A 27,125-nucleotide genomic window follows, 5' to 3' on the forward strand; every position below is an offset into this window, starting at 1 on the left:
GGATAATTTTTGTATTGTTAGTAGAGGTGGGGTTTCACCATATTGGTCAGGCTGGTCTTGAACTCCTGACCACAGGTGATCCACCCACCTCAGCCTCCTAAAGTGCTGGGATTACAGGCGTGAGTCACCACACCCGGCCGAGGGTGGGTGTTTAATAATGAATGACTTGAATGGTTTACTAAACCAACAGGGAAACAGCCAAAAGCTGTGATAATTTCAGGGATTCCTGGGATGGGGAATGGTGCCATGAGCTGCCTGCCTAGTCCCAGACCACTGGTCCTCATCACTTCCTTCCCTCAGCCTCATTTTCAGGCTAAGTTACCATTTTATTCCTCAGGCTTTTGTGGTAAGCCTCCACATCGTTATTGAAATAAGAGTATACATAAACTAGTTCCATTTGGGGCCATCTGTGTGTGTGTTTAGGGGAGGAGGGTGTATCCCAGAGACTCGCAGCAGAGGTTTCCTCTCCAGCTGGGAGAGCCCTGCAAGCACCCAGGGTCCTGGGTGTCTGGAGCAAACTGCCAGCCCGCGCCACTGGTTGTTTTGGTTTCACTCTTCAGGGGCCTGTTGCTTTCTGTTTCTGTGTGACCCATTCATTCATCCAGGCATTCATTGACAATTTATTGAGTATTTATAGCTGCCAGACACCAGAGACAAAATGGTGAGCAAAGCAGTCACTGCCCTACCTTCATGGAGGTGACAGTTTCTCATGGAAGACGTGCAGAAGAAAATTAATAGCCAGCCAACTTAAACCCAGTGCTGAAAGAAGGGAAATAACCACTACCTTGAAGAACTGTGTGCAGTTCCCTTAACAGCCACAGGGCTGCAGTTGGCCTGCCTCATGTCCCGTGAATGGTCCTGGTGCATCTGAGCTGGAGACTCCTTGGCTCCAGGCTGCAGAAAGGAAATGGAGATGGAAACTCATCTAACGGAGAATCTGGAGGGGACAGTGTTTCCTCAGAGGGAAAGGGGCCTCCACGTCCAGGAGAATTCCAGGAGGTGGGGGCTGCAGGGAGTGGGGATGCTGGGGCTGAGCGGGTGCTAAAAGGCAGGAAGGTGAAAAGGGCAAGGCTGAAGCTGCCCAGATGTTCAGTGCCGTTCACGGGGTTGGGAGTTTTCAGTTGCTTCCTGTGATCCTTTTTTTTTTTTTTTTTTTTTCTCTTTTCTCTGCTTGGAGGAGAATAAGTCTGTTTCATGAAAGGATGCAGTTTCATAAAGTCAGCTGTTAAAATTCCAGGGTGTGCATGGGTTTTCCTTCACGAAGGCCTCTATTTAATGGGAATATAGGAAGCAAGCTCATTTCCTAGGCCATTCATTTATGGGAGAAGTGACTGGAGTCTTTTCTTTCATGTCTTCTGGGCAACTTCTCAGCCCTTTGGTGGACTTGGCTTATGGAAGACGGTTGAAAACCTTGCAATCAGGAGACTCGGTTTTCTTTCTGGTTCTGCCATTTGTTGGCTGTGAGACCATGGGCAAGTCTCTGTCCTTCCCTGGGCCATAGTCTTCCCGGCTGTAAAGACCCTTGCAGCTGTCGTGTTCTGTGAACACTTCCCTGTGATTCTCTGTGAGGGGGGATGTTGAGAGGGGAAGGAGGCAGAGCTGGAGCAGCTGAGCCACACGGAAGTGGAGGGGCACAGGAAGGCAGGCAGAACCTGGGCGATCCATCAGTCCTCACTGATCACGTCAGACTCCAGGACTGAGAGCCACAATGCTTCAGGAAAACTCAGTGAACCCAACAGCCACATTTTCTTTCCCTAAGCATATACAATGGCATTTGCCAAGAACCAAAAAGAATGCAGAGACTAACTGGTGGTAGCTTTTGCCTGGCATTCAAAAACTGGGCCAGAGCAAGTGGAAAATGCCAGAGATTGTTAAACTTTTCACCCTGACCAGCACCCACGCAGCTCAGCAGTGACTGCTGACAGCACGGAGTAACCTGCAGAGCAGGGGAGAAGAAAAAGAGAGGGGTAGTGTATGGGCAAAAAAGACAAAGATTCATTCAAGGGCGGTGGGAACTGACCACAGGGATTATAGCCCACGTGATCCTGGGTTTTAGGAGGCAGGGCTATATTGCGGGGGAAAAAAAATCAATTCAAGGGAAGTCAGGAGACCCGATTTCTAATAGTATATTTTCCTTTACAGAGTAATTCTGAGCAAGTCACAAGGTAGTAATTGGAGGCTGTAAGATTGCTTACGTTTCTCCTTATTGGAAACTCTTTCTCTTTGGAGTTAGCAGCACAAGGACAATCTCGTTTCTTTTGAGAGAAAGAAAACATTCCTATGAGTTAAGCCAAACAGATTCAAGCCTAGGTCTTGCTGACTATATGATTGGTTTTTTGAAAAATCATTTCGGCGATGTTCACTATCTGATTCAGAAAGTGAGAATAGTACCCTTTGGTCAGCTGTAAACAGACACCCATTTGTAAATGTCTCGAGTTCAGGCTTAGCTTCAGAACCAATCAAATAAGAATAGAATCTTTAGAGCAAACTGTGCTTCTCCATTCTGGAGGTGAGTCGGCCAGGGCAGACTGGAAATATTTACTTCACGAGTATTGACATTGTTGTTGGCATTAACAACATGCAGTTGCTCAAATGTAAGCATTATTTTAAGTGGCTTAATGTTACTTCCCACAGTTTTGGTATATTTATCGGCTATTGCCATTTGCTTTTTGTTTTTCTCTTTGGGTTTATTAATGTAAAGCAGGGATTATTAACCTACAGTCCAGAAAGCCTGTGAATTTGAATGGGGAAAAAATTACGTTTTTATTTTTACCACCTTCTAACTAAATTTAACATTTTATTTCATTGTGAATAAAGCCATAAACTCAAAGTGGTAATAACAGTACCTGTGATTTTGTCATTACTGATAGAAATCAGACATTTTACACTACATTACAGTTGTTGCAGATACGTTGTAAGTGAAATATCATTTATACTCAAAACTACTTTGAAATTAGACCTCCTGCTGGATCTTGTTTTTAACGTGTTAACAAAACATGTTTATTTTAAATCTTTAATATTTTGATAATTATATTTCATTATCATTTGTTTCCTTTATAATCTATATTTTATATATTTAAAAACACCTTTCTGAGAAGGGTTCCCCAGGTTTCACCAGTGAGGTTCATGGCATGCGCACACACACAGACACACATACGCATGCACACACGCAGAGTAAGAACTGATTTAGAGACTAACATTGACATTGGTGCCTGAGACCCAAGACTGAAATTAGAAAGTTCTCCCAAAGATACACAGTTGTTTTAAAGCTAGGGGTGAGGGAGGAAACCTGCAGATTCCATAGGAATGCTCTCCCCGGAGCCTGGTGGGGTGCTGTCCTTGTGTTCTGGCTGGCTGTTATTTGTCTCTATCCCTGCTACATGTCTTAAAGGACTTGTCTGGATCTCCAGTTCCTAGCATAGTGCCTAGCACAGTGCAGGTTCTCAATGAGTTTGTAGAGTGAATGGAAATATACACTAGAAATATATCCTTGTTGAAATCAGCACACCGGTAGTCCTGTTGAATGAGGGGGACATGTGTAAGTGTGTGTGTGTATATGTGTTTGTGTGTCTGTATATGTGTGTGTGTGTGTGTGTGTATAAAACCAGGTGGGGACATAGGGACTATTACTGGGGTGAGAGTATATAAATTGTGATGTTCTTTTTCAAAGAAACTCCAAACAGACTTCTGGAAGGTTATTTTCTAAGAATCTTGCTGGCAGTGTGAAGGCAACCCCCACTGAGCCCCACCCGGCCTCACGTGGCCACCTCTCTCTTCCCTCATGAAGGGCTGGCTCCCCAGTATATATAAACCTCTCTGGAGCTCGGGCATGAGCCAGCAAGGCCACCCATCTGGACACCTCTCAGCACAACAGAGCTTTCCAGAGGAAGCCTCACCCAGCGTCTGCACTGAGGTTCTTCTGCGCACGTTGCTGCAGCTTTGGGTCCGAGATGCCAGCTGTCCAGGTGCTGCTTCTGGCCTGCCTGGTGTGGGATGTGGGGGCCAGGACAGCTCAGCTCCGGAAGGCCAATGACCGGAGTGGCCGATGTCAGTATACGTTCAGTGTGGCCAGTCCCAATGAATCCAGCTGCCCAGAGCAAAGCCAGGCCATGTCAGTCATCCAAAACCTACAGAAAGACAGCAGCACCCAGCGCTTAGACCTGGAGGCCACCAAAGCTCGGCTCAGCTCCCTGGAGAGCCTCCTCCACCACCAGTTGACCTTGGACCGGGCTGCCGGGCCCCAGGAGACCCAGGAGGGGCTGCAGAGGGAGCTGGGCACCCTGAGGCGGGAGCGGGACCAGCTGGAAACCCAAACCAGAGAGTTGGAGACTGCCTATAGCAACCTCCTCCGAGACAAGTCAGTTCTGGAGGAAGAGAAGAAGAGACTGAGGCAAGAGAATGAGAATCTGGCCAGGAGGTTGGAAAGCAGCAGCCAGGAGGTAGCAAGGCTGAGAAGGGGCCAGTGTCCCCAGACCCGAGACACTGCTCGGGATGTACCACCAGGCTCCAGAGAAGGTAAGAATGCAGAGTGGGGGGACTCTGAGTTCAGCAGGTGATATGCCTCATAGTGACCTGTTACAGGTGCCCCAGGCCTCCCTGCCTGCCCTTTCTCTCAGAGACTGCACAGCTAGCACAAGACAGATAAGGAAAACACAGCAATCACCTTCAAATATTACTAGCAATTTAGCTCCTGAGAGCTTCATTTAGGTTAGTGGTTCAGAGTTCTTGTGCCCCTCCACGACAGTTTTGATAGTCTGTAGCAAAAGGAGAAATAAAAGGACTGGGTGAGACGTGTCTGCATGTGAGCAGTAGAAAGTTGCCTACTGTCCCTTTTGAAAAACACTATCCTTTTTTGAACCTTTGTTTAGATTGTTATTCATACCTTTTGGTGTTAAAATGACCTTTATTTATGAAATTACAATAGATTTAGGAAATGATAATAAGTGGTAAGTTTTTGTTTATTTTTAAATGTTCTTCCTTGGTAAAATAAAGAAGTGGCACCTCTCTGTCAGTTCCCTCAATATGTTGTTCTGAAAGTTTTCTTACTCAGTCCAATCTGAGAACCTCTGCTTTTAAGTCACCAAATTCTTGAGATGACTGATAGGCTCTTCTGTTCATCCTGGTTCCTTCTTGCCTGAAGGTGAGTCTGCGTGTGTGTGTGTGTGTGTGTGTTGGGGGAGGGAGAATGCTCCTCTTATTAGCTGGGAAGGCAGTATTTGTGTCACTATTTGTGAAAGTGTGCTCCCAAATATTCGCTGTTGAGGAAGTGGTCTAATCACGAGGAATTAAGCAAGTAAATCCAGTTGTTGGACAATTAGTTTGGACGGGTCAAAGATGTCAGTGCCAAGGAAGAAAGAAAAAAGGGGTTGGGATGGGTTTTTTCTATATTAAAGATATTAAAGAAATGTGTTAACCAAATGTAGTGCATGAGTCTTGATTGGTGTGTTCATCCAAGGGGGAAAAAGGCTATGAGGAACAGGTTTGGGGTAACTGAGGCAATTTGAATATAGACTGCTCATTACTATGTTACTGTATTAATGTTCAGTTTCTTGGTGAGATAATGATACTGTGGTTGTGAAGGATAAAATCTTTGTTCTAAGGAGATACATGCTTAAGTACCCGGGGTGAAGCGTCAGGATGTCTGCAATTTGCTTTCAGATGGTTGAAGAAAGACTGCAAATATATAGATAATGAGAGAAAGAAAGGTAAAACAACTGTGGCAAAATATTAATAACTGGTGAATTGCAAACTGGTGAGTCTAAGTATATGGGGAACTTATTGTACTATTCTTTCAGTCTTTCTACAGGCTTGAAAAACTTCTTTTGTGGCCATTTAACAAGTCTTTGGGGATTTATTAGATGTGTTTCCTAATTTTATATTTCTTCTTGATCTTTCCAGCTACTCCACTTTTGAAATAAGGGCAACATCCCATTATATTGAAGACCAAACATGGAAGTTCTTTTCTAGTAGTGGATGGTTTTCATAAGAAGGAAATTACATTAGTATAAGAATGTGGAACTGGAAAGGGACCTAACGAGCATCCGGTACCACTGGCTGATTTTTGCAGATATGGAAACTGAGGCCCAGAGAGGTTATTCAGTTTGTTGATGGCCACCTACCAGTTAGTGGCAAAGCTAGAATTCTGGCCTCTTCCTCTGAAGTTCAGTGACTTCCTTTTCTTTCCTTTCTTTTCCTTTCTCTTTCTCTCTCTCTCTCTCTTTTGCAGAGTTTCACTCTTGTCACCCAGGCTAGAGTGTAATGGCATGATCTCAGCTCACGGAAACCTCTGCCTCCTGGGTTCAAGCAATTTTCCTACCTCAACCTCCTAAGTAGCTAGGATTAAAGGCACGTGCCACCATGCCAGGACAATTTTGTATTTTTAGTACAGACGAGGTTTCACCATGTTGGTCAGGCTAGTCTCGAACTCCTAACCTCAGGGGATCCACCCACCTTGGCCTTCCAAAACACTGGGATTACAGGTGTGAGCCACTGCACCTGGCCATGAGGTTCAGTGACTTTCAGGACATTTAGCTGACCTCTGGTTTATAGACCCTAAAGGTAAAAGACAGAAAGGTACAGGAATGCTTGGAACAAAAGATCTGTTTCAAGGTTCCAGATCTAGGGAAAAGGAAGCATTCTGGAGGCTGGAATATAAGTCTGTAGGAGTGGCAAGAACTAGGTGTGGAGGTTTGGGTAGAGAAGCTTAGTGAGGCTGAGTGGACAAAGGTAAGGCCTGAGAAGGCAGCCTTTCCGTATTCCACCTGCAGCTCAAATTGTTACCACCACTTTCTTGATCATGTATTAATAGTTGTTATGTAGAAAAAAACTCCTTGTAACAATGGAAATCACTTGTTTACACATATATACAATATGACATATTTTACTACATAACTATTATTACAAAGTTATATAGAAATTTTTCTACTCTGGGCTTATATAAAAGTTTCATATATGTACATATATAAATTTTATGTATATATAATTTTTGAAAAGTAGAAAAAATATATAATTGGCCAGGTGTGGTGGCTCACACCTGTAACCTTAGCACTTTGGGAGGCCGAGGTGGGCAGATCACTTGAGGTCAGGAGTTTGAGACCAGCCTGGCCAACACGGTGAAACTTTGTCTCTACTAAAAATACAAAAATTAGTCGGGTGTGGTGGTGGGCACCTGTAATCCAGGTACTCCAGAGGCTGAGGCAGGAGAATCGCTTGAACCTGCGGGCAGACGGTGCAGTGAGCCAAGATCACGCCACTACACTCCAGCCTGGGTGACACAGCGAGACTCTGCCTCAAAAAATATATATATGTTACATATAATACATATAAATAATTATATGTATAATTTTATTGTGTATAAGATATATAATTTTATTGTATATATAATAAGATATCTAAAATTGATATAATTTACCGGAAGATACATTAGAGTTGGCTATTACTGTCACAAGAGAAGGCCTGCTTTGTCTGTTATTTAGCCCCTGCTTTGGACTGGCCTCCTGTTGAACAGAGCCAGGAAGAGGGCTTGTGTGCAGTTGGTTTATAGGGACCATGATCCTAGAGAAGAGAAGTGGAGACAGGGGAGAGTGAGACAGGGAAGGCAGGACAGCCACAAAGTGGGGGCCTTCTCAAGCTGGTCACCACAGTTGGCAATGGAGGTTTGAACCCGCCAAGCCCTTCAGAGGGGCTGTGTAGACTGCGACAGAAGAGGGGAGTGTTTGTCCATGGATTTGATACCCTCTTGGCCAAGGGCTATCCCATGGAATATATTGCATTTCCATGATACTCGGATATGGGGACAAGGTTTGTTCTTGTGGACGGTTTTTTTTTTTTTTTTAGATGGAGTCTTGCTCTGTCCCCCGGGCTGGAGAGCAGTGGCATGATCTTGGCTCACTGCAACCTCCATCTCCTGGATTTCTCTCTGCAATCTCCTGTCTCAGCCTCCCGAGTAGCTGGGATTACAGGTGCACACCACCACGCCCAGCTAACTTTTGTATTTTTTTTTCTTCTTCAGTAGAGACAGGGTTTCACCATGTTGGCCAGGCTGGTCTTGAACTTCTTGAACTCCCGACCTCAAGTATCCACCCATGTTTACCTCCCAAAGTGCTGGGATTACAGGCATGAGCTACTGCATCCGGCCTGTTCTTATAGATTTTCTATGCAGAAAGTCAGAGAAGTTGGGCCAGGGTGGCTGAGGCGAGGTCCCCGCAGGTGATACCTGCAAGAGGCAGGTTGCCTCAGCAATGACCGCAAAAAGGTGGGGAGGATGTGAGTGGAGGGTGGAGGGGAGAAACCCGAGATGTTCAACACAAGTGCGGCAGATTCCCTTTCCTTACCCAGAATAGGATGGGGATGATAATCCCTCATGGGAGTCATCATGCAAATTAGCAGTCACACAGGGAAGCACCCAGTGCAGTGCTGAACAGTGGCCACTCAGTGGATAAAATATAACTAGAAAGGCTTCTTTTGCTTAAGCTCCACCTTTTTTTTTTTTTGGAGATGGAGTCTTGCTCTGTCACCGATCTGGAGTGCAGTGGCACGGTCTGGGCTCACTGCAACCTCTGCCTCCTGGGTTCAAGCGATTCTCCTGCCTCAGCCTCCCAAGTAGCTGGGATTACAGGCACACACCACCATGCCCGGCTAATTTTTGTATTTTTAGTGGAAATGGGGTTTCACCATGTTGGTCAAGCTGGTCTTGAACTCCTGACCTTGTGATCCACCCGCCTCGGTCTCCTAAAGTGCTGGGATTACAGGCATGAGCCACTGCACCCGGCCAGAGTTCCACTATTGTTTTAAAGCATCATTCAATAATCAATATGGCAACATGTGCATAACATTTTAATAACATGCGTTGATTCTAGAGACAGTACAAGTTAGAGCAGTACTCAGGACAATAGTCTATTAGCTAGTCTTCACTTTCCTAAGATGTTTCTGACAACCTGGAGATATGTAGGCATAGCTTGTTTTATTTCATTCCTTTCATTTATGTAATATGGACTGAACCTTTCAGTGGTAGAAAATATCTATGAAAATTATTACAATGCCTATGTCTATAGGCAAATGAGTTAATAAATTCAGTTTCCAGACTGAGGTCTCTAAAATGCAAGTCTATAAAGAAGTGAGGGCAGAGAACACAGAACGTTTCCAGAATGTTGTAATAGACATGAACCTTTAAACCACAGGACTGAACTTAACATTTTTTAAAACCTAGAAAAATAAAAAATAAAAAAACAGCTGGGCGCGGTGGCTCACGCCTGTAATCCCAGCACTTTGGGAGGCTGAGGCAGGTGGATCATGAGGTCAGGAGTTTGACATCAGCCTGGCCAATATGGTAAAACCGTGTCTCTACTAAAAATACAAAAATTAACCAGGCGTGGTGGCAGGCACCTGTAGTCCCAGCTACTCGGGAGGCTGAGGCAGAAGAATTGCTTAAACCCAGGAGGCAGAGGTTGTAATGAGCTGAGATCATGCCACTGTACTCCAGCCTGGGTGACAGAGTGAGACTCTGTCTCAAAAAAAAAAAAAAAAAACACAAACCTAAAACATAAAAACCCTAAAAATGCTAACTATCTGACACAGTCCAGTCCTTATATTTTCACAATCTCTTTTTGGTTTTCCTCCACATTCACAATGAAATGTTAGTGATTTTAAAACATTCCAGAGAAGTTTTAGTGTTGACACATCTTTATTGAGGGCCATTTCATTTAGACTTACGTAATCATCTAAACAGCTCATCTCAGAATACTGGGACTCAGAGAGGTGGAGTCATTTATCCAAAGTCACACAGCTAGGACATGGAAGAGCTGAACTAGGAGCTACGACTTCTGGCTTAGGTCCAGGCCCCTTTACGAGATTGCTTCCCTGCCTTTGGGTCTTGCATCCTCTATTCTGGGCTTCCATCCGCATGCCAGATGGCTCTATTCCTGGAGGTGACCATTGCCAGATGCTCCTGGCTGACATGACCTAGAAGAAGCCAGCAGGCTCATAATTTAACCATCTCCCCTGCCAACTGGGAACTGGCCTTGCAGTCATCCTGGAAGCCATTCCCTGACATTATGTTTTATTGCAGTTCATGTTTATTCCAGCTAATGCACATAAGGAGTGGCTCCTGCGAGGCACAAACTGAATGGCTCCTCGCTCAGAGCCGTAAGGGCCATGGTGGGAGCCGGCGGGGAACTCAGCACCAATCAGGCACCTTTGCTGCCTCTTCTTTGCCAGTGAGGGTGGAAGAACTGATAAGAGGATTGAGTGCACAGCCCGGGGGCTGAGAGTTTATAGGGCAACCCACTGGGACCTGAGCTCAGCCCCAGGAGTGGGTCACCGCACAAAGCGGTGAGCAGCATATTGAGGCTCTTCTAAAGCCTCCAGGAGAAATCTGGGTCCAGTCAGGAGATAGAAATCACACAGTGGGTTAAGCTGGGGAAGTTTACTTTAAAGGATTACTGACCGTGATGAAAGAGCAACTGTAGATAGAAGTGAACTCCACAGGCACCTAGGGCTGAGGGAGGGTGCCGGACAAGCTTGGAAGGGGAAGGTGAGGTTCAGCATGTCAGCTAGGAGAGAAGGTGGCTGATGTGCGCAGGCCTCATCTGGTCTGCGGCTGCAATAGGCCGCCTCCCGGTGCAGGTGAGGAGGGCAACCTGCAACGCGTGGCATGGGCATGGTGGGAGTCAGGGCAGGCACGGGCAGGAGGCCTCCCAAGCACTGAGGTCCCTGTGCAGGGACTCTGGGTTCCTTGCTGGGAGGGCTGTGGAAAGGTTATGGCCAGGCTGTGGCTGTGAGGTCACAGAAGAACTTCGCTCTGGGTCCGTGGCTGGGGCAGGATTCCACCAAATGTCCTCACAGTCACACCGCTTATGGACGCAGGAGAGGAAAACTGCAGACCTTCTTCCTCCCACGATGTCCCTCCAGCGCCCTCTACTGAGATAGTTCAATATCGTGCTCACTTTAAAGCTCTTGTTCTTCAGACAGCAAGCGTGCAAGGGTGCACTCAGCTCTGAGCGGCAATACGTTTCTAACTGACACACCTCCTCAGCACAGGATAGAAGAGTTCACAGCTGCCATGGCCTTGGAAGACATGGGTTCAAGTCCCAGCTACACCACTTAGCTGTGTGACCTTGGGCATGTTACTTAACCTCTCTGAACCTCGGTTTCCTCATTTGCAAAAGGGGATATTAACGTTCACTTTTAGGACCGTTATTTGAAAGTAGTGAGTAGCAAGCACCCAGCACAGTACTGGCTCATAAGAGACACTTAATAAGTGGTAGCGATAGTTAAACTTTATCAGGTGTTGTCTGCAGTCTCTCTCTGTCACCCAGGCTGGAGTCCAATGGTACCATCTCAGCTCACTGCCACCTTCGCCTTCCAGGTTCAAACGATTGTCCTGCCTTAGACTCCCTAGTTGCTGGAATTACAGGCATGCGCCACCATGCCTGGCGAATTTTTGTATTTTTAGTAGAGATGGGGTTTCAGCATGTTGGTCAGGCTGGTCTCAAACTCCTGACCTCATGATCCACCCACCTCAGCCTCCCAAAGTGTTGGAATTACAGGCGTGAGCCACCACGCCCAGCAACTCTTATATTCTGAGAGTCGAGACAATGAAATTTGAATTGTCCTGAGGCAGAGTCTGCAGTGATCTGAGAAAAGGTACAGATGAAAGGAAACCAGCTCAATTCAAGGAACTTGCTTAATGCCCTGATTTTGAAAAATTGTCCTGGCAAGAGTTTGCCACATCGTATAAGCCTCTGCACATTGCAGGAGGTTGGGGAGGCCAGGCAGTGGTGGGCTGCTCCTAACAGCCTGGGTGTGTGTTTTGGGCCTAAGAGAGAAGGCCTGGCAAGGGCGAGGCAGCAGCACAGAGGGAGGTTACAGATGGTTCTGCCACCCTGTGTACAGGAAGTGGGTCACGCTCTCTTACCTCCCGCTGGAAGCACAGAAGAACAGGGAACCTCGGGCACCCTGTCCCTCTCCCCCATGGGCAGCACCAAGTCACTGCCAGAGGTGTGTGGTGCCTACACAGGGGAGAAGGGAAGCAGCTGGTACTGGTCTCAGGTTGGACTAAGGAACCTCCATTTGGCCTAGTGAATCAGTCCCTGCCCTGGTTACCCTCCTAGGCCAATGCAACCTTTAGAGTGAAGAACAAAGGGGTTTCCTCACCCCTGCAGAACCTCAGATAGGGAGAAGGAGAGGCAGGGAATGAAATAAAATTTCCAGGACTCTTCAGGAGCCATTGGGATTGTCCAAGAGACTCTGGTTTCTGCAGCAGCCCGGAATAAACCCACTTTCCTTCTCAACTATGAGGACTTTGCCAGATTATGATTTCCTTAAGGGCATGGACCAACTGTGTGTGTGTGTGTTTAACATAGACTAGCCTATTAGACAAACTTGTGTCTTAGACACCTTTTATCTTGAGCACCTAGCACAGCCTTCTACTCAATAGGTGCTCCAGTAACGTGACTGAAAGGATGGATAAATAGCTCTGTGGATTTGAGGCTAGGGATAATGAAAGCCTGCCATGTCCCTGGGACTACTCCCAATTGCCCCTGGAGTTTGGAATGCACGTTGAGGATGTCCTCAGTTGCCTATACATTTTGGCTTATGAGACTTTTTTTTTTTTTTTTTTTTTTTTTTTTTTTTAAAGACAGGGTCTCACTCTGTCACCCAGGCTGGAGTGCAGTGGCATGATCATGGCTCACTGCAGCCTTACCCTCTTGGACTCAAGAGCCATCCTCCTGCCTCAGGCTCCTGAGTAGCTGAGACCACAGGCTGCACCACCATACCCAGTTAACTTTTTAATTTTTTGTAGAGATGGGGTCTCGCTATGTTGCCCAGCCTGGTCCCAAACTCTTGGCCTTATGCAATCCCACCACCTTGGCCTCCCAAAGTGCTGGGTTTACAGGCATGAGTCACTGTGCCTGGCCAGCTTATGGGTTTTAACTACTCACATGGTGCACTCTAGACTGAGGGATATCCCAGGGATGGAGGACCCACCCACCTGCAGGGCATTAACACTTTTAGGGAGGCTTGTTGAACAACTGCAGCCACAGAGGCAGGGGTGGAGAGAAGGGTAGCTGGGATCGGGGGTAGGCAGCTGCAGCACCTGCTGAGCTGGCTCACCGTGGGCAGCAGGGCTGTCTGGCCCAGCCCGTACCTGAGAGCTAGCTGAATGTTTTCTTCAGTTCCTTCCAGGGATAATTTTTTTCCAGTACTATAATTTGTTGAAGCCGAACCGCAGCAACTCAAACAAGGTACTCTGATTCCGGAGATGTGAAAATGTAAAATAATGTGTGGCTTTGATGAAATGTGGTACAACCAGAGCACTAAGACTGCTGTGGTGATCCTCTCTGCCAGAAATCTAAATTTAGGAGAGTTGAGCAAACAAATGATCAAAGGCAGAACATGTGTTCCTGACCCTCAGCTGTGTAGGCGCCCCGGCCTCAGGGGAGGCACTCACTTTCCTCCCACTGTCCTGAACACCGGAGAATCCTGAGTGGGGAATAAGTTGCTCAAAGGGCAGAGAAGTGACTCAGAGGTTCAGCAAGAGAAAAGCCCAGTGTATTAAGCATGTCTTTTTATTCTGATGCTTTGCTGTCTGGGCCTTGCAAACACTGGAGGGACTGCCCCTCCAGTTCCTACAGACAGCAAAGGACTCACCTGGGAGCACAGCTTTCATATGCAAACCAACCAGTCCACAGCCCACTGCCTCCATCTGGCTCAAACTCAAGGCCACTGTCCCCCTGACCTAATCACCCCAGGGCCTGCTTCCAGACAATTAGAGAAAATGCCTATGACCCCAGAGCCTGCTGAAATTATTCAAACTCCCTAACCCTAAACCTGCTTATCCTGCCTCCCCTTTTCTTCCCATAGAAAGAATAAAGGCTCTTTCCCACACTTTCTCCTGGCACCCTCTTCCTCTGGAGCAACCCTGGTGCTTCCCCAGGTGGCCTCCTGGGCTTAGTGTGGCCCCCTTTCTCTTGGGATCTGTGAGTACAACAACTTGTAAAAATGATTTTTTTTAGAGCAGTTTTATGTTCACAGCAAAATCGAGAGAAAAGTACAGAGAGTTCACAGATACTACTGCCCCCCACACATGCACAGCCTCCCCGATTATTATCGTCTCCCGCCAGTGCAGTTGTTACAGCTGATGAACCTGCATCACATCACCCAAGGTCCACAGTTTAAATTAGAGTTCATTTTTGGTGTTGCGCCTTCTATGGGTTTGGACAAATGCATAGTGCCATGTGTCCACCATTATAGCGTCATACACAGTATTCATTGCCCTAAAAATCTTCTGTGCCTCACCTCGTCATCCCTTTCTCACCCAAAAACTGCTGATCTTTTTACTGTCTCCATAATTTGGCTTTAACTTGCTTTTCAGTGACAGTTGCCTCCTGGGATGTTGGCCTTGCCATACCTGAATACTCATCAAACCTGCGTTTTATTTGTTTTTGTGTGCATGTGATGGGTTTTTTTGGGAGATTGGAGGGGAGGACAGGGTCTCACTCTATGCCAGGGCTGGAGTGTAGTGGTACGGTCACTGCTCACCACAGCCTTGACCTCCTGGGCTCAAGTGATCCTCCCACCTCAGCCTCCCAAGTAGCTGGGACTGCAGGTACACATCACCACACCTGGCTAACTTTTTGTATTTTTTGTAGAGATGGGGTTTCACCATGTTACCCAGGTTTGTCTTGAACTCCTGGGCTCCAGTGATCTGTCTGCCTTGGCTTCCCAAAATGCTGGGATTACAGGTGTGAGCCACCATGCCTGGCCAAACTGCATTTTAAAAGAGCCAAGCCTATTCCTTGTGGCTATTGCCTCATCCTCGTATTCAAGAACTGCTGTGAGATCATAATCCTAAGCAAGAGTAGAGACGTGTAGCACACTGTGATCACTTACTGTCTAACCAGTGCTGCCCACCCGCTTCCCTTCTGTATGGCGCACCGCCCCCACCCCAAACTCCTGTAGGAACTGTGCGCACACTGCCTCTCCGTTATGCAAAACTGGTCTCAGAAAGGAATCAGGCAGAATATTTCTACTGAAAGTATAAAGCTTAATATGTTACTTCTTACAAGAATATTTGCATATAACAAGGGAAGGAACCTTAAGTCATGTAGTACAGTGTTATCTTTTTTTTTTTTTTTTTTTTTTTTTTAAGAGGAGTCTCCCTATGTTGCCCAAGCTGGTCTTGAACAGCTGGGCTCAAGTGTTCCTCCTGTCTTGGCCTCCCAAAGTGCTGGGATTACAGACATGAGCCACAATTAAATTCTTTTTGTTGTTGTTGTTCTTGAGACAGAGCCTTGCTCTGTTGCCCAGGCTGGAGTATAGTTGCACAATCCCGGCTCCCTGCAACCTCTGCCTCCTGGGTTCAATGATCCTCAGCCTCCTGAGTATCTGGAACTACAGGCACGTGTCACCACACCAGGCTAATTCTTGTATTTTTAGTAGAGATGGAATTTCGCGATGTTGGCCAGGCTAGTCTTGAACTCCTGGCCTCAAGTGATCCTCCCACCTTGGCCTCCCAAAGTGCTGGGATTTCAGGCGTGAGTCACTGTGCCTGGCCTCTTTTTTTTTTTTTTTTTTTTTTGAGACCGGGCCTTGCTCTGTTACCCAGGCTGGAGTGCAGTGGCAGGATCATAGCTCACTGCAGCCTTGAACTCCTGGGCTCAAGCAATCCTCCCACATCTGCCTCCCAAGTACCTAGGACTGCAGATGCTTACCACCATGCCCAGCTAATTTTTCATGAATTTTTAATTGTTGAAATTCAGACATCTAAGAAGATGCTGAGGACTGTCTCCATATTCCTGAAATTACAGCTCACCTATTCACAAATCAGCCCTTCTAGTGGAAATTAATTAAAATCTTATTTGATTTTGAATACCCTACTGTAAGGCAGGCACATTGCTATGCAATTTATTATTTATGAGGTTTTTAATTATGGGATTGTTCAAACATTCACAAAAGTAGAGAGACTACAATGAACTCCAACGTAGCCATCAATCAGGCCCAACCGTTATCAGCACAGTCCAATCAGTTTTCATCTTCCCTTCTCTGACCCCTACCCCATCCCCAGTCCTTATTTAAAATCAAATCTCAAACACCATATCTTTGGGAGCCTACTTATCTGGTTAGTTAGTTTTGAGACAGAGTTTCATTCTTGTTGCCCAAGCTGAAATGCAATAGTGCAGTCTTGGCTCACTGCAACTTCCACCTCCTGGGTTCAAGCAATTCTCCTGCCTCAGCCTCCCAAGAAGCCGGGATTACGGGAGCCTGCCACCACACCCAGCTGGTTTTTTGGTATTTTTAGCAAAGACAGGGTTTCACCATGTTGACCAGGCTGGTCTCGAACTCCTGACCTCTGGTGATCTGCCTGCCTCCGCCTCCCAAAAGTGCTGGAATTATAGGCATGAGCCACCATGCCTGGCCGGCAGCCTATTCAAATGTCATCCTCAACATAGTCAATCCTTGGGCCATATTTTTCTTATAGTAAAATTTTGTCTCTTTCTTTTAATGCAGTTTCTACATGGAATTTGGACACTTTGGCCTTCCAGGAACTGAAGTCTGAGCTAACTGAAGTTCCTGCTTCCCGAATTTTGAAAGAGAGCCCAACTGGCCATCTCCGGAGTAGAGAGGGAGACAACGGTATGAAGTTAAGGCTTCTTCCCTTTTGTGCCCACATGGTCTTTATTCATGTCTAGTGCTGTGTTTCAGAGAATCAGTATAGGGTAAATGCCCACCCAAAGGGGAAACTAACTTCCCTGGGAGCAGACGGAGGGGAGGAGAAGAAGAACAGAACTCTCTCTTGCTCTGTTCCCTTGTCAGAGCAGGTCTGCAGGAGCCAGCCTTTCCCTAACAAAGCCCTCTATCCAATTACCCACACTTGGGAGGCTGGGCTGGGCTGCACAGGGCAAGATGAGAGATGTGTCGATTTCATCCCCTTGATTGTCATGTAGAATTAAGTATACTTGAGAAGTTACATTTTTCAGTAGCGCCTTCATATCTTTATTTTAGGGACAGGTGTACACTAAGCACCATCTCAGCCACAATCTGTTACTAACAGTATGTTTTCTGAACTTCGGCCACTTAGGAAAAGTACAGTTTGGCTCTCTTCAAAATGTTTCCTGAAAGTCCAACTTTATGACTAATACTGTGATTTCCAGAAACTTTGACTATCCATATTATTGACAATGATTACTGGCACTGAAGGGCATGCACGCAAAGAGTAGTTATAAAATATTTAAAACGGTTCTCTAAGATATGAGCAGCAAAGTGTTTCTACCTTCTATGAGGAAACCGAAGGTGCCCATTAAAAGTAGAGAAATCTGGGCCAGGCGCGGTGGCTCACTCCTGTTATCCCAGTGCTTTGGGAGGCTGAGGCTGGCGGATCACTTGAGGTCAGGAGTTCAAGACCAGCCTGGCCAACGTGGTGAAACGCTGTCTCTACTAAAAATACAAAAATTAGCCAGGCATGGTGGCACGCACCTGTAATCCCAGCTACTTGGGAGGCTGAGGCTGGAGAATTGCTTGAACCCGGGAGGCAGAGGTTGCAGTGAGCCGAGATCATGCCACTGCCCTCCAGCCTGGGTGACAGAGTGAGACTCCGTCTCAAAAAAAGAAAAAAAAAAGAAAAAAAAAAAAGTACAGACGTCTGTTGTGATTCTGGTAACTCTATATTTTCATCTCTCTCTTCACTACATTTAAAAAATTATTTTCTAAACCAAATTAGCCAGGAGTGGTAGCAGGCACCTGTAGTCCCAGCAACTCAGGAGGCTGAGATGGGAGGACTGCTTGAACCTGGGAGGTCGAGGCTGCAGTGCACTGTGATTGCACCACTGCACTCCAGCCTAGGTAACAGTGCAAGACCCTGTCTCAAAAAATAATTATTTTCATGTTTATTATATTAAAATGATGTATGAAATACGTGACTCGTCAGATTGGGCTCAAAAAACTTTGTTGTATGGAGATTATCCTTATGAGTTGATTTTTCTCTCTCCTATCTTATAGTAATGAAACAAACCAGGCATGAAAGTCACAATAAGTAATACAATGAACACCCATGAGTCCCTGCCCAGCTTAAGTAGAATATTACAAATGCAGTTGAAGCCCTCCATGCAACTTTCATCCTTACAACTGATACTGAGTGAATTGTACTTTAAATATTTGTAGCTCCCACTCCCATGCATGCCCCTCAGTGGTAGCAATAATTGTCAATAACATGAAACACAGATTGATCACATAGCATTTACCACATATTTACTCTATACCAAGCACTTAACATATATAATTACATTCAAAATTTACAACAGCCCTACTACCCAAAACACTATTAGTATCCCCTTTTACAAATGCGATAACTGAGGCATAGAGAGCTAAGTAACTTACTGAAAGTCACACAGCCAGTGGGTGGCAGAGCCTGTCTTGTCTCTAGGGCTCTCACATCTACTGGCTCTGCCAAGCTTCCGCATGATCACTGTCTGTGTTTGGAAAGATTATGGATTAAGTGGTGCTTCGTTTTCTTTTCTGAATTCACCAGGATGTGGAGAACTAGTTTGGGTAGGAGAGCCTCTCACGCTGAGAACAGCAGAAACAATTACTGGCAAGTACGGTGTGTGGATGCGAGACCCCAAGCCCACCTACCCCTACACCCGGGAGACCACATGGAGAATCGACACAGTTGGCACAGATGTCCGCCAGGTTTTTGAGTATGACCTCATCAGCCAGTTTATGCAGGGCTACCCTTCTAAGGTTCACATACTGCCCAGGCCACTGGAAAGCACCGGTGCTGTGGTGTACTCGGGGAGCCTCTATTTCCAGGGCGCTGAGTCCAGAACTGTCATAAGATATGAGCTGAATACCGAGACAGTGAGGGCTGAGAAGGAAATCCCTGGAGCCGGCTACCACGGACAGTTCCCGTATTCTTGGGGTGGCTACACAGACATTGACTTGGCTGTGGATGAATCAGGCCTCTGGGTCATTTACAGTACTGATGAGGCCAAAGGTGCCATTGTCCTCTCCAAACTGAACCCAGAGAATCTGGAACTTGAACAAACCTGGGAGACGAACATCCGTAAGCAGTCAGTCGCCAATGCCTTCATCATCTGTGGCACCTTGTACACCGTTAGCAGCTACTCCTCAGCAGATGCAACTGTCAACTTTGCTTATGACACAGGCACAGGTATCAGCAAGACCCTGACCATCCCATTCAAGAACCGCTACAAGTACAGCAGCATGATTGACTACAACCCCCTGGAGAAGAAACTCTTTGCCTGGGACAACTTGAACATGGTCACTTATGACATCAAGCTCTCCAAGATGTGAAAAGCCTTCAAGCTGTACCAGCAATGGCAGAAGGAGATGCTCAGGGCTCCTGGGGGGAGCAGGCTGAAGGCAGAGCCAGCCAGCCAGGGCCCAGGCAGCTTTGACTGCTTTCCAGGTTTTCATTAATCCACAAGGATGAACATGGTCACCATCTGACTATGCAGGAATTGTAGTCTGAGGGCATAGACAATTTCATATGATAATAAATATCCTTTTCTTCTGTCAGCATTTATGGGACGTTTAATGACATAGTTCAAGTTTTCTTGTGATTTGGGGCAAAAGCTATAAGGTATAGTAGTTTCTTCCTGAAAACCATTGCTCTTGCATGTTATATGGTTACCACAAGCCACAATTAAAAGCATAACTTCTAAAGGAAGCAGAATAGCTCCTCTGGCCAGCATCGAACATAAGTAAGTTGCATTTACTACAATTGGCTTCTAATGCTTCAGATAGAATACAGTTGGATCTCACATAACCCTTTGCATTGTGAAATAAAATTTTCTTACCCAACATTCTCTGCCTTGAACTTTGTGGGAATCTTTGCTTAAGAGAAGGGTACAGATTCCAACCATCAAGTCATTCCTTCAGGTTGGGAGACGTGATTGCAGGATGTGTGTGTGTGTAACTGAGAGGCTTGTGCCTGGTTTTGAGGTGTTGTGCAGGATGACGCCAAGCAAATAGCAGCACCACACCTTCCCACCTGCATCTCCTGGTGCTCTTGACACTACCTGAGCAATCTTTCCATCTCTCCCCTGAACCCACCCTCTATTCACCCTAACTCCACTTCAGTTTGGTTTGTTGTTGTTGTTGTTGTTTTGAGACAGAGTCTCACTCTGTTGCCCAGGCTGGAGTGCAGTGGCGCAATCTCAGCTCACTGCAACTCCGCCTCCCAGGTTCATGCCATTCTCCTGCCTCAGCCTCCCAAATAGCTGGGACTACAGGTGCCCGCCACCATGCCCGGCTAATTTTCTTTTTTTTTTTTTTTTTTAGTAGAGATGAGGTTTCACCATATTAGCCAGGATGGTCTTGATCTCCTGACCTCGTGATCCGCCCGCCTCTGCCTCCCAAAGTGCTGGGATTACAGGTGTGAGCCACCACACCTGGCCCTTCCACTTCAGTTTTTATCAGTCATCAGGAGCATGAATTTTATAAGCTACAACCTCAGGTGGAGAAACCTTACAGCATTGTTTTGTTCTTCCAACTCTTAAAACTGCAGTAAAATATAACAAAATGTACCATCCCAGCCATTTATAAGGGCACAGCTCAGTGGTGTTAAACACATTCATATTATTGGGCAACTATCACGACCATCCATCTCTAGAACATTTTTCATTTTGTAAAACTGAAACTCCACACCCATTAATAAGTCCATTATCCTCCCAGCCCTTATAGCAATATTATTTTCTAAATTTTTTTGTAGAGACAGGATTGCACTATGTTGCCCAGCTTGTCTCAAACTCCTGGCCTGAAGCAATCCTCCCACCTCGGCCTCCAAAGTGCTGGGATTACAGGCATGAGCCACCACACCTGGCTGCATTATGTTTTAATGACAAACTTAATTTCCCTCTTCAGTTGCCATCATACCTAATGGTAGAACACTTCATTTGCCAGTTCAGCTTGGATTCCACCACATCAGTGTGTTGTCAACCAATTCAGGCTTTTCGTCTCCCCACATTTTTGAGGTGGCATCTATGCTTGGGACAAGTGAGGGTGAGGGCACATTCACACCTGGCACTCAGGGGGGAGGACCCAGGCAGAGTGTCTCACACCTGATTTTAACCATCAGGCAGATTCCAGCTTTGCTGCTGGCATCCACATCTCTGTTTCCAGTTCCAGATTTGGTGTCCTCTGAGTTCCAATGGCCAGACCCATGAGGCAGCTCTTTTTTTTTTTTTTTTTTTAGGAGTTTCACTCTGTCACCCAGGCTGGAGTGCCGTGGTGCTATCTCGGCTCACTGCAACCTCCACCTCCGGGATCCAATTGATTCTCCTGCCTCAGCCTTCCATGTAGCTGGGATTACAGGCATGTGCCACCATGCCTAACTAATCTTTGTATTTTTGGTAGAGACAGGGGTTTCACCATGTTGGCCGGGTTGGTCTCAAACTCCTAACCTCAAGTAATCTGCTTGTCTCAGCATCCCAAAGTGCTGGGATTACAGGCGTGAGCCACTGCACCAGGCCTGGCTTTTCTTTTCCCCTGGGAGTTTCTCATTAAGGTTACACATGCCATGAATGAGGAGGGAGAGGATGAGATCTCAAAATGCCTCTCCACTGGTGTATTAGTATACTTGAACCCCCATAACAAATACCACCGACAGGGTGGCTTTGTGAACCCCGAATAGCTGAGACAAGTCTCAGTTAATTTAGAAAGTTTATTTTGCCAAGGTTGAGGGCACCATGACAGAGCCTCAGGAGAGATCCTGATGACATGTGCCCAAGGTGGTTGGGGAACAGCTTGGTTTTATACATTTTAGGGAGACATGAGACACCAATCAAGATGTACATTGGTTCTGTCCAAAAGGTGGGGCAACTCAAGAAGGGAGGGGGCTTCCAGGTCACGGGTAGGTGAGAGACAAACAGTTGCATTTTTCTGAGTTTCTGATTAGCCTCTCCAAAAGAGACAATCAGATATGCATTTGTCTCAGTGAGCAGAGGGGTGACATTGAATAGAATGGGAGGCAGGCTTACCCTAAGTAGTTTTCAGCTTGACTTTTCACTTTAGCTTAGTGATTTTGGGACCCCAAGATTTATTTTCCTTTCATAGCTTAAACAACAGAAATTAATTTTCTCACAATTCTGGAGGCTGGAAGTCCAAGATCAAGTTGTCAGCAGGGTTGGTTTCTTCCAAGGCCTCTCTCCTTGGCTTATAGATGACTGGCTGTTCTCTACATCTTCACATTATCTTCCCTCTGTACATGTCTGTACATGTACAATCTCTTTTCACCCTAATGACCTAAGCTTAGCTTAATCACCTCTTTGAAGGTCCTATCTCCAAAGACAGTTACATTCTAAAAGTATTAGGATTAGGGCCAGGTATGGTGGCTCATACCTGTAGTCCCAGCATTTTGGGGGGCCAAGGCGGGAGGATCACTTGAGGTTAGGGGTTCAAGAGCAGCCTGGCAACATAGTGAAACCTCGTCTCTACTAAAAATATAAAAATTAGCCAGGTGTGGTAGTGCACACCTGTAATCCCAGCTACTTGAGAGGCTGAGGCAGGGGAATTGCTTGAACCTGGGAGGCGAAGCCTGCAGTGAGCAGAGATCATGTCACCACACTCCAGCCTGGGCAACAGAGCAAGTCTCTGTCTAAAAAAAACACTAAAAGTTAAAAATAAAGTGTTAGGATTAGGACTTTCAGATATGAATTTGGGGTGGGGACACCATTCAGCCCATAACATCTGGGTGTCAACCACTCTTCCCCACTGACAGCAGACTCTTAAAAACTGAAAAGTTCAGAAATCAGAATGCATGAGCTCATTGATCCTACTGAGCACCTCTACCCGCCAGGTGTTTGAATGAAGAGTGGAAGGTGGAAAGACACTGAGATGCTGAGGTGAGCCAATCCTGTTTGCACAGCCCTTCCCATGGCTCCTGTTCTTTCTCTCCATAACCTACTGCATCAGGCTTTGGGAGGGAAGAAGAGGGTGGAGGAAGAAGAAACAGGAAGAGGAAACAAAAGGAAGAAAAACTTTTTCTTCATGAAGCTTCCAGAATGTTAGACTCCTCTTCCATTTTTGACTGTTCCTTCTTTGTTTCTTTTGCTGGTTCCTCCTTTTAACCCCGACTTTTTATTTTTATTTTTTGAGATTAAGTCTCGCTCTTGTTGCCCAGGCTGGAGTGCAATGGTGTGATCTCGACTCACTGCAACCTCTGCCTCCCAGGTTCAACCGATTCTCCTGCCTCAGCTTCCTGAGTAGCTGGGATTACAGGCACCTGCCACCACACCCAGCTAATTTTTGTATGTTTAGTAGAGACGGGGTTTCACCATGTTGGTCAGGCTAGTCTGAACCCTCTCAAGATTGAAGCACCCCAGGGCTCAGTTTAGGGTCTCTTCTTATCTACTCATTCCTTTGGGCATTTCATCTAATATCAGGGCTTTAGATTCCAACTCACATATGCTAACGAACCTCAGGTTTATGTCTCCAGCCTAGTGATTACTCCTCAACTCCAGATTCACATATCACCTGCCCCCTTGGCATCTCCATTTAGATGTCTGTTAGGCATGTCAAACTAGCACATAATGAACATCTGACCTTCTCCTCTTTCCTCGTCAGACACACCAAATCTGCTGGTTTTATTTTTATTTTTTTTATTTTTTTTGAGACATAGTCTCACTCTATCACCCAGGCTGGAGGGAAGTGGCAAATTATAGCTCACTGTATCCTCAAACTCCTGGGCTCAAGCAAGAAGCAGCTTGAGCCTCCCAAGTAGGTGGGACCGCAGGTTTGAGCCACTGTGCTTGGCTTTTTTTTTTTTTTTTTTTTTTTGTAGAGACAGGGTCTCCCTATGTTGACGAGGCTGGTCTCAAACTCCTGGTCTCAAGCAATCCTCCTGCCTCAGCCTCCACAAGCATGAACCATTGCACCCAGGTAAATCTGCTCTTCTTGTGGCTGAGGAAACTCCATCCCTCTAGTTGCTTGGGCCAAAACTCTTGGAGTTATCTTTACCCACCTCTCTCTCATACCCCACATCTAATCCATCAGCAGCTTTTGTAGGTTTCATCTTCAAACACATAGATCTAGAATCTGCCCATATTTCTCATCACCCCAGTCGTAACCGGTCTAAATGACCATCGTCTTGTTCCTGGATTACAATAGCAGCTGACTTGCTTCTGTTCCCCCAACCAATGCAGCCTACTCTCAATGCTATAGCCAGAACAATCCCATTAAGACACAAACCAGATCACACCTCTTTTTCTGAAAACCTCTATGGCTTCCCATCTCATTCAAAGTCAAAGTCAGAGTTCTTACAAAACCCCACATCATCTGCCTCCTTCCTCCACCACTGTGCCTTCATCCCACAAAACTCCCTGATCCACTCTACTCAAGCTTCCTTGCTCTCCTTGAACGCACCAGGCACACTTCTACCTTTGAACCTTTGCACTAGCTCTTCCCTCTGTCCCAAATGTCCACACACCTAACTTCATCACTGGCTTCAAGTCTTTGTTCAAATGCCACCTTCCTCAAGAGGCCCTACAGACCTGGAGTCAAAGGAGATCATTTTCGAGCTTTAAAATTTGACTATCCTGCTGGATTTCAGACTCGCATGGGCCCTGTAACCCCTTTGTTTTGGCCAGTTTCTCTTATTTGGAATGGCTGTATTTACCAAATACCGGTACCCTCCTGTATCCAGGAAGTAACTAGCTTGCTTTTGATTTTACAGGCTCATAGGTGGACTTGCCTTGTCTCAGATGACACTTTGGACTATGGACTTTTGGGTTAATGCTGAAATGAGTTAAGACTTTGGAGGACTGCTGGGAAGGCATTATTAGTTTTGAAATGTGAGGACATTAGATTTTAAGGGGCCAGGGACAGAACGATACGTTTTGGCTGTGTCCTAACCCAAATCTCAACTTGAATTATATTCCCTTAATTCCCACATACTGTGGGAGGAACCTGGTGAGAGATAATCTGAATCACGGGGACAGTTTCCGCTTACACTGTTCCCGAGCAGTGAATAAGTCTCTCAAGAGCTGATGGTTTTATTAGGGGTTTCTGCTTTTGCATCTTCCTCGTTTTCTCTTGCTGCCACCATGTAAGAGGTGCCTTTTGCCCTCCGCCATGATTCTGAGGCCTCCCCTCAGAATCATGTGGAACTGTAAGTCCAATTAAACCTCTTATTCTTCCTAGTCTCGGGTATGCCTTTATCAGTGGCGTTACAATGGACTCATACACCTACCCAGACCACACTGTTTAACACGACTACCAACCTGCACTTCTAATCTCCCTTACCCTGTTTCACTGCTTTAACACATCTGTTCCATTATACTTATCACCTCCTGATGTATAATTCACTATTTCTTCATTGTGTATTTGTCTTGTTTTTGAGAGACGGTCTCACTCTGTTACCCAGGCTGAAGTGCAGTGGCATAATCTCAGCTTATTGCAACCTCCACCTCCCAGGCTCAAGTGATCCTTGCACTTCAGCCTCCCAAGTAGCTGGGACTACAGGAGCCCGCTACCATGCCCAGCTAAATTATTTTTGTATGTTTTTGTAGATATGAGGTTGCTACATTGTCCAGGCTGGTCTCAAACTCCTGAGCTGAAGTGATCTGCCCAAAGTGTTGGGACTAGAGACGTGAGCCACTGCACCTGGCCTTACATTGTATATGTTTTTTGTTAGTCTTTCCCCATTGGAATATAAACCCCATGGGGTAGGGATTGTTTTGTGCAGTGACATATCCCTAGAACAGTGCCATGCTCACATAGTAGGTACTCAATATTCGAACAAATGAACAGAGAGAACATCCTAGAATGTGTTCAGAAACCAAATGGAAATAAAGCACAAGAATTAGTCTTTCCCAGCCTGACCTCTCTTTGATTCTATTGCTAACTGGCTGTGTGTCCTCAGACATGTTTAACCTCTGCCCCATCACTGTTTAATAGAATTTTTTTTTTTTTTTTGGAGACAGAGTCTCACCCTGTTGCCTAGGCTGAAGCACAGGATGCAATCTCAGTTCACCACAACCTCCACCTCCCAAGTTCAAGTGATTCTCCTGCCTCAGCCTCCCAAGTAGCTAGGATTACAAGTGTACACCACCACACCCAGCTAATTTTTGTATTTTTAGTGGAGACAGGGTTTCACCATGTTGGCCAGCCTGGTCTCAAACTCCTGACCTCAGGTGATCCACCCACCTCTGCCTCCCAGAGTGCTGGGATTACAGGGGTGAGCCACCACACCCAGCCACATAGCACTCTCTTTAATGGCAGTCACATTCTATATCTGCAACATCCCATAGGGTAGCCACTGGCTGCACAAAGCTACTAAGCACTTGAAATGTGACTAGAATGACTGAAGAACTGAATTGATTTCATTTTATTTTAATGAATTTAAATCGAAGTAGTCGCAAGTGGCTAGTGGTCGTCCTATTGGACAGTGCAGGCCTGTTTCCTCACCAGACTGAGGAGAGGGAGATGTGTATGTCCAGCATCCAGCTGGCAATGACAGACACTCAGTGCAGGCTCCTTCCCTGCCCCACACTGCGGAAGGCCACGGGTAAGAAGCCCGACTTCCACACCAACGGCACAGTCCGCTACTATAGGGGTAGAAGGACTGGAGCACTTTTTGTTTTTAAAGACGGCACATTGGTTTTATTAAATGCATGGGGTCGGGGGAGATCACAGCGTGATTGCCCCAACTCCACAATGGGGTACAGAAGTTTTGGCTCCCTTTCTCACAGGGGAGTCAGAACACATGTATAAGCGCAGGCCCGGAGAGAGAACAGCTGCAAGGACTCTAGGAAGAAGCAGATGAAATAAAGGATGGCACGTGGGGATATTTTTTATATGTATATGGATGCCAGAATTATCACATTTTTGATGCCTTCATACAATTTTGAAGAGCCCTGGAAGTCCTTAGAGGTGCACTGGGGCCTGTCAAGGAGCTTGGAGAGGACTCAAGCAATAGACTTCTCCCCAACAGAACCACTCTACACTTGGCTGCTTTTCAGGGTAGAGTTTTCTGTTACAGAGTTTGAAAATCACTTCAAATCTCCCGGAAGCAAACTTTAAAAACACTGTCAATAAACGTGAAACTCAACCACCGTAGCCCTGGCACATGGCATGGGAATGCAGCTCCAAAATACAGGGTCACACAA

At 46.2% G+C, this 27,125-nt stretch overlaps 1 protein-coding gene across 1 annotated transcript; it reads left to right on the forward strand.

Moving 5' to 3' along the window:
* Positions 1-3,830: 3,830 nt before the first annotated feature.
* Positions 3,831-19,821, forward strand: MYOC (myocilin). Its single transcript, XM_007989517.3, has 3 exons — positions 3,831-4,515; positions 16,510-16,635; positions 18,527-19,821. The coding sequence occupies exons 1-3, from the start codon at positions 3,951-3,953 to the stop codon at positions 19,309-19,311; spliced, it is 1,476 nt and encodes a 491-aa protein (XP_007987708.2). The 5' UTR covers positions 3,831-3,950; the 3' UTR covers positions 19,312-19,821.
* The last annotated feature ends 7,304 nt before the right edge of the window (positions 19,822-27,125 follow it).

This window comes from Chlorocebus sabaeus, chromosome 25, assembly GCF_047675955.1.
Source record: "Chlorocebus sabaeus isolate Y175 chromosome 25, mChlSab1.0.hap1, whole genome shotgun sequence".
In the NCBI taxonomy this organism is placed as follows: Eukaryota; Metazoa; Chordata; class Mammalia; order Primates; family Cercopithecidae; genus Chlorocebus; species Chlorocebus sabaeus.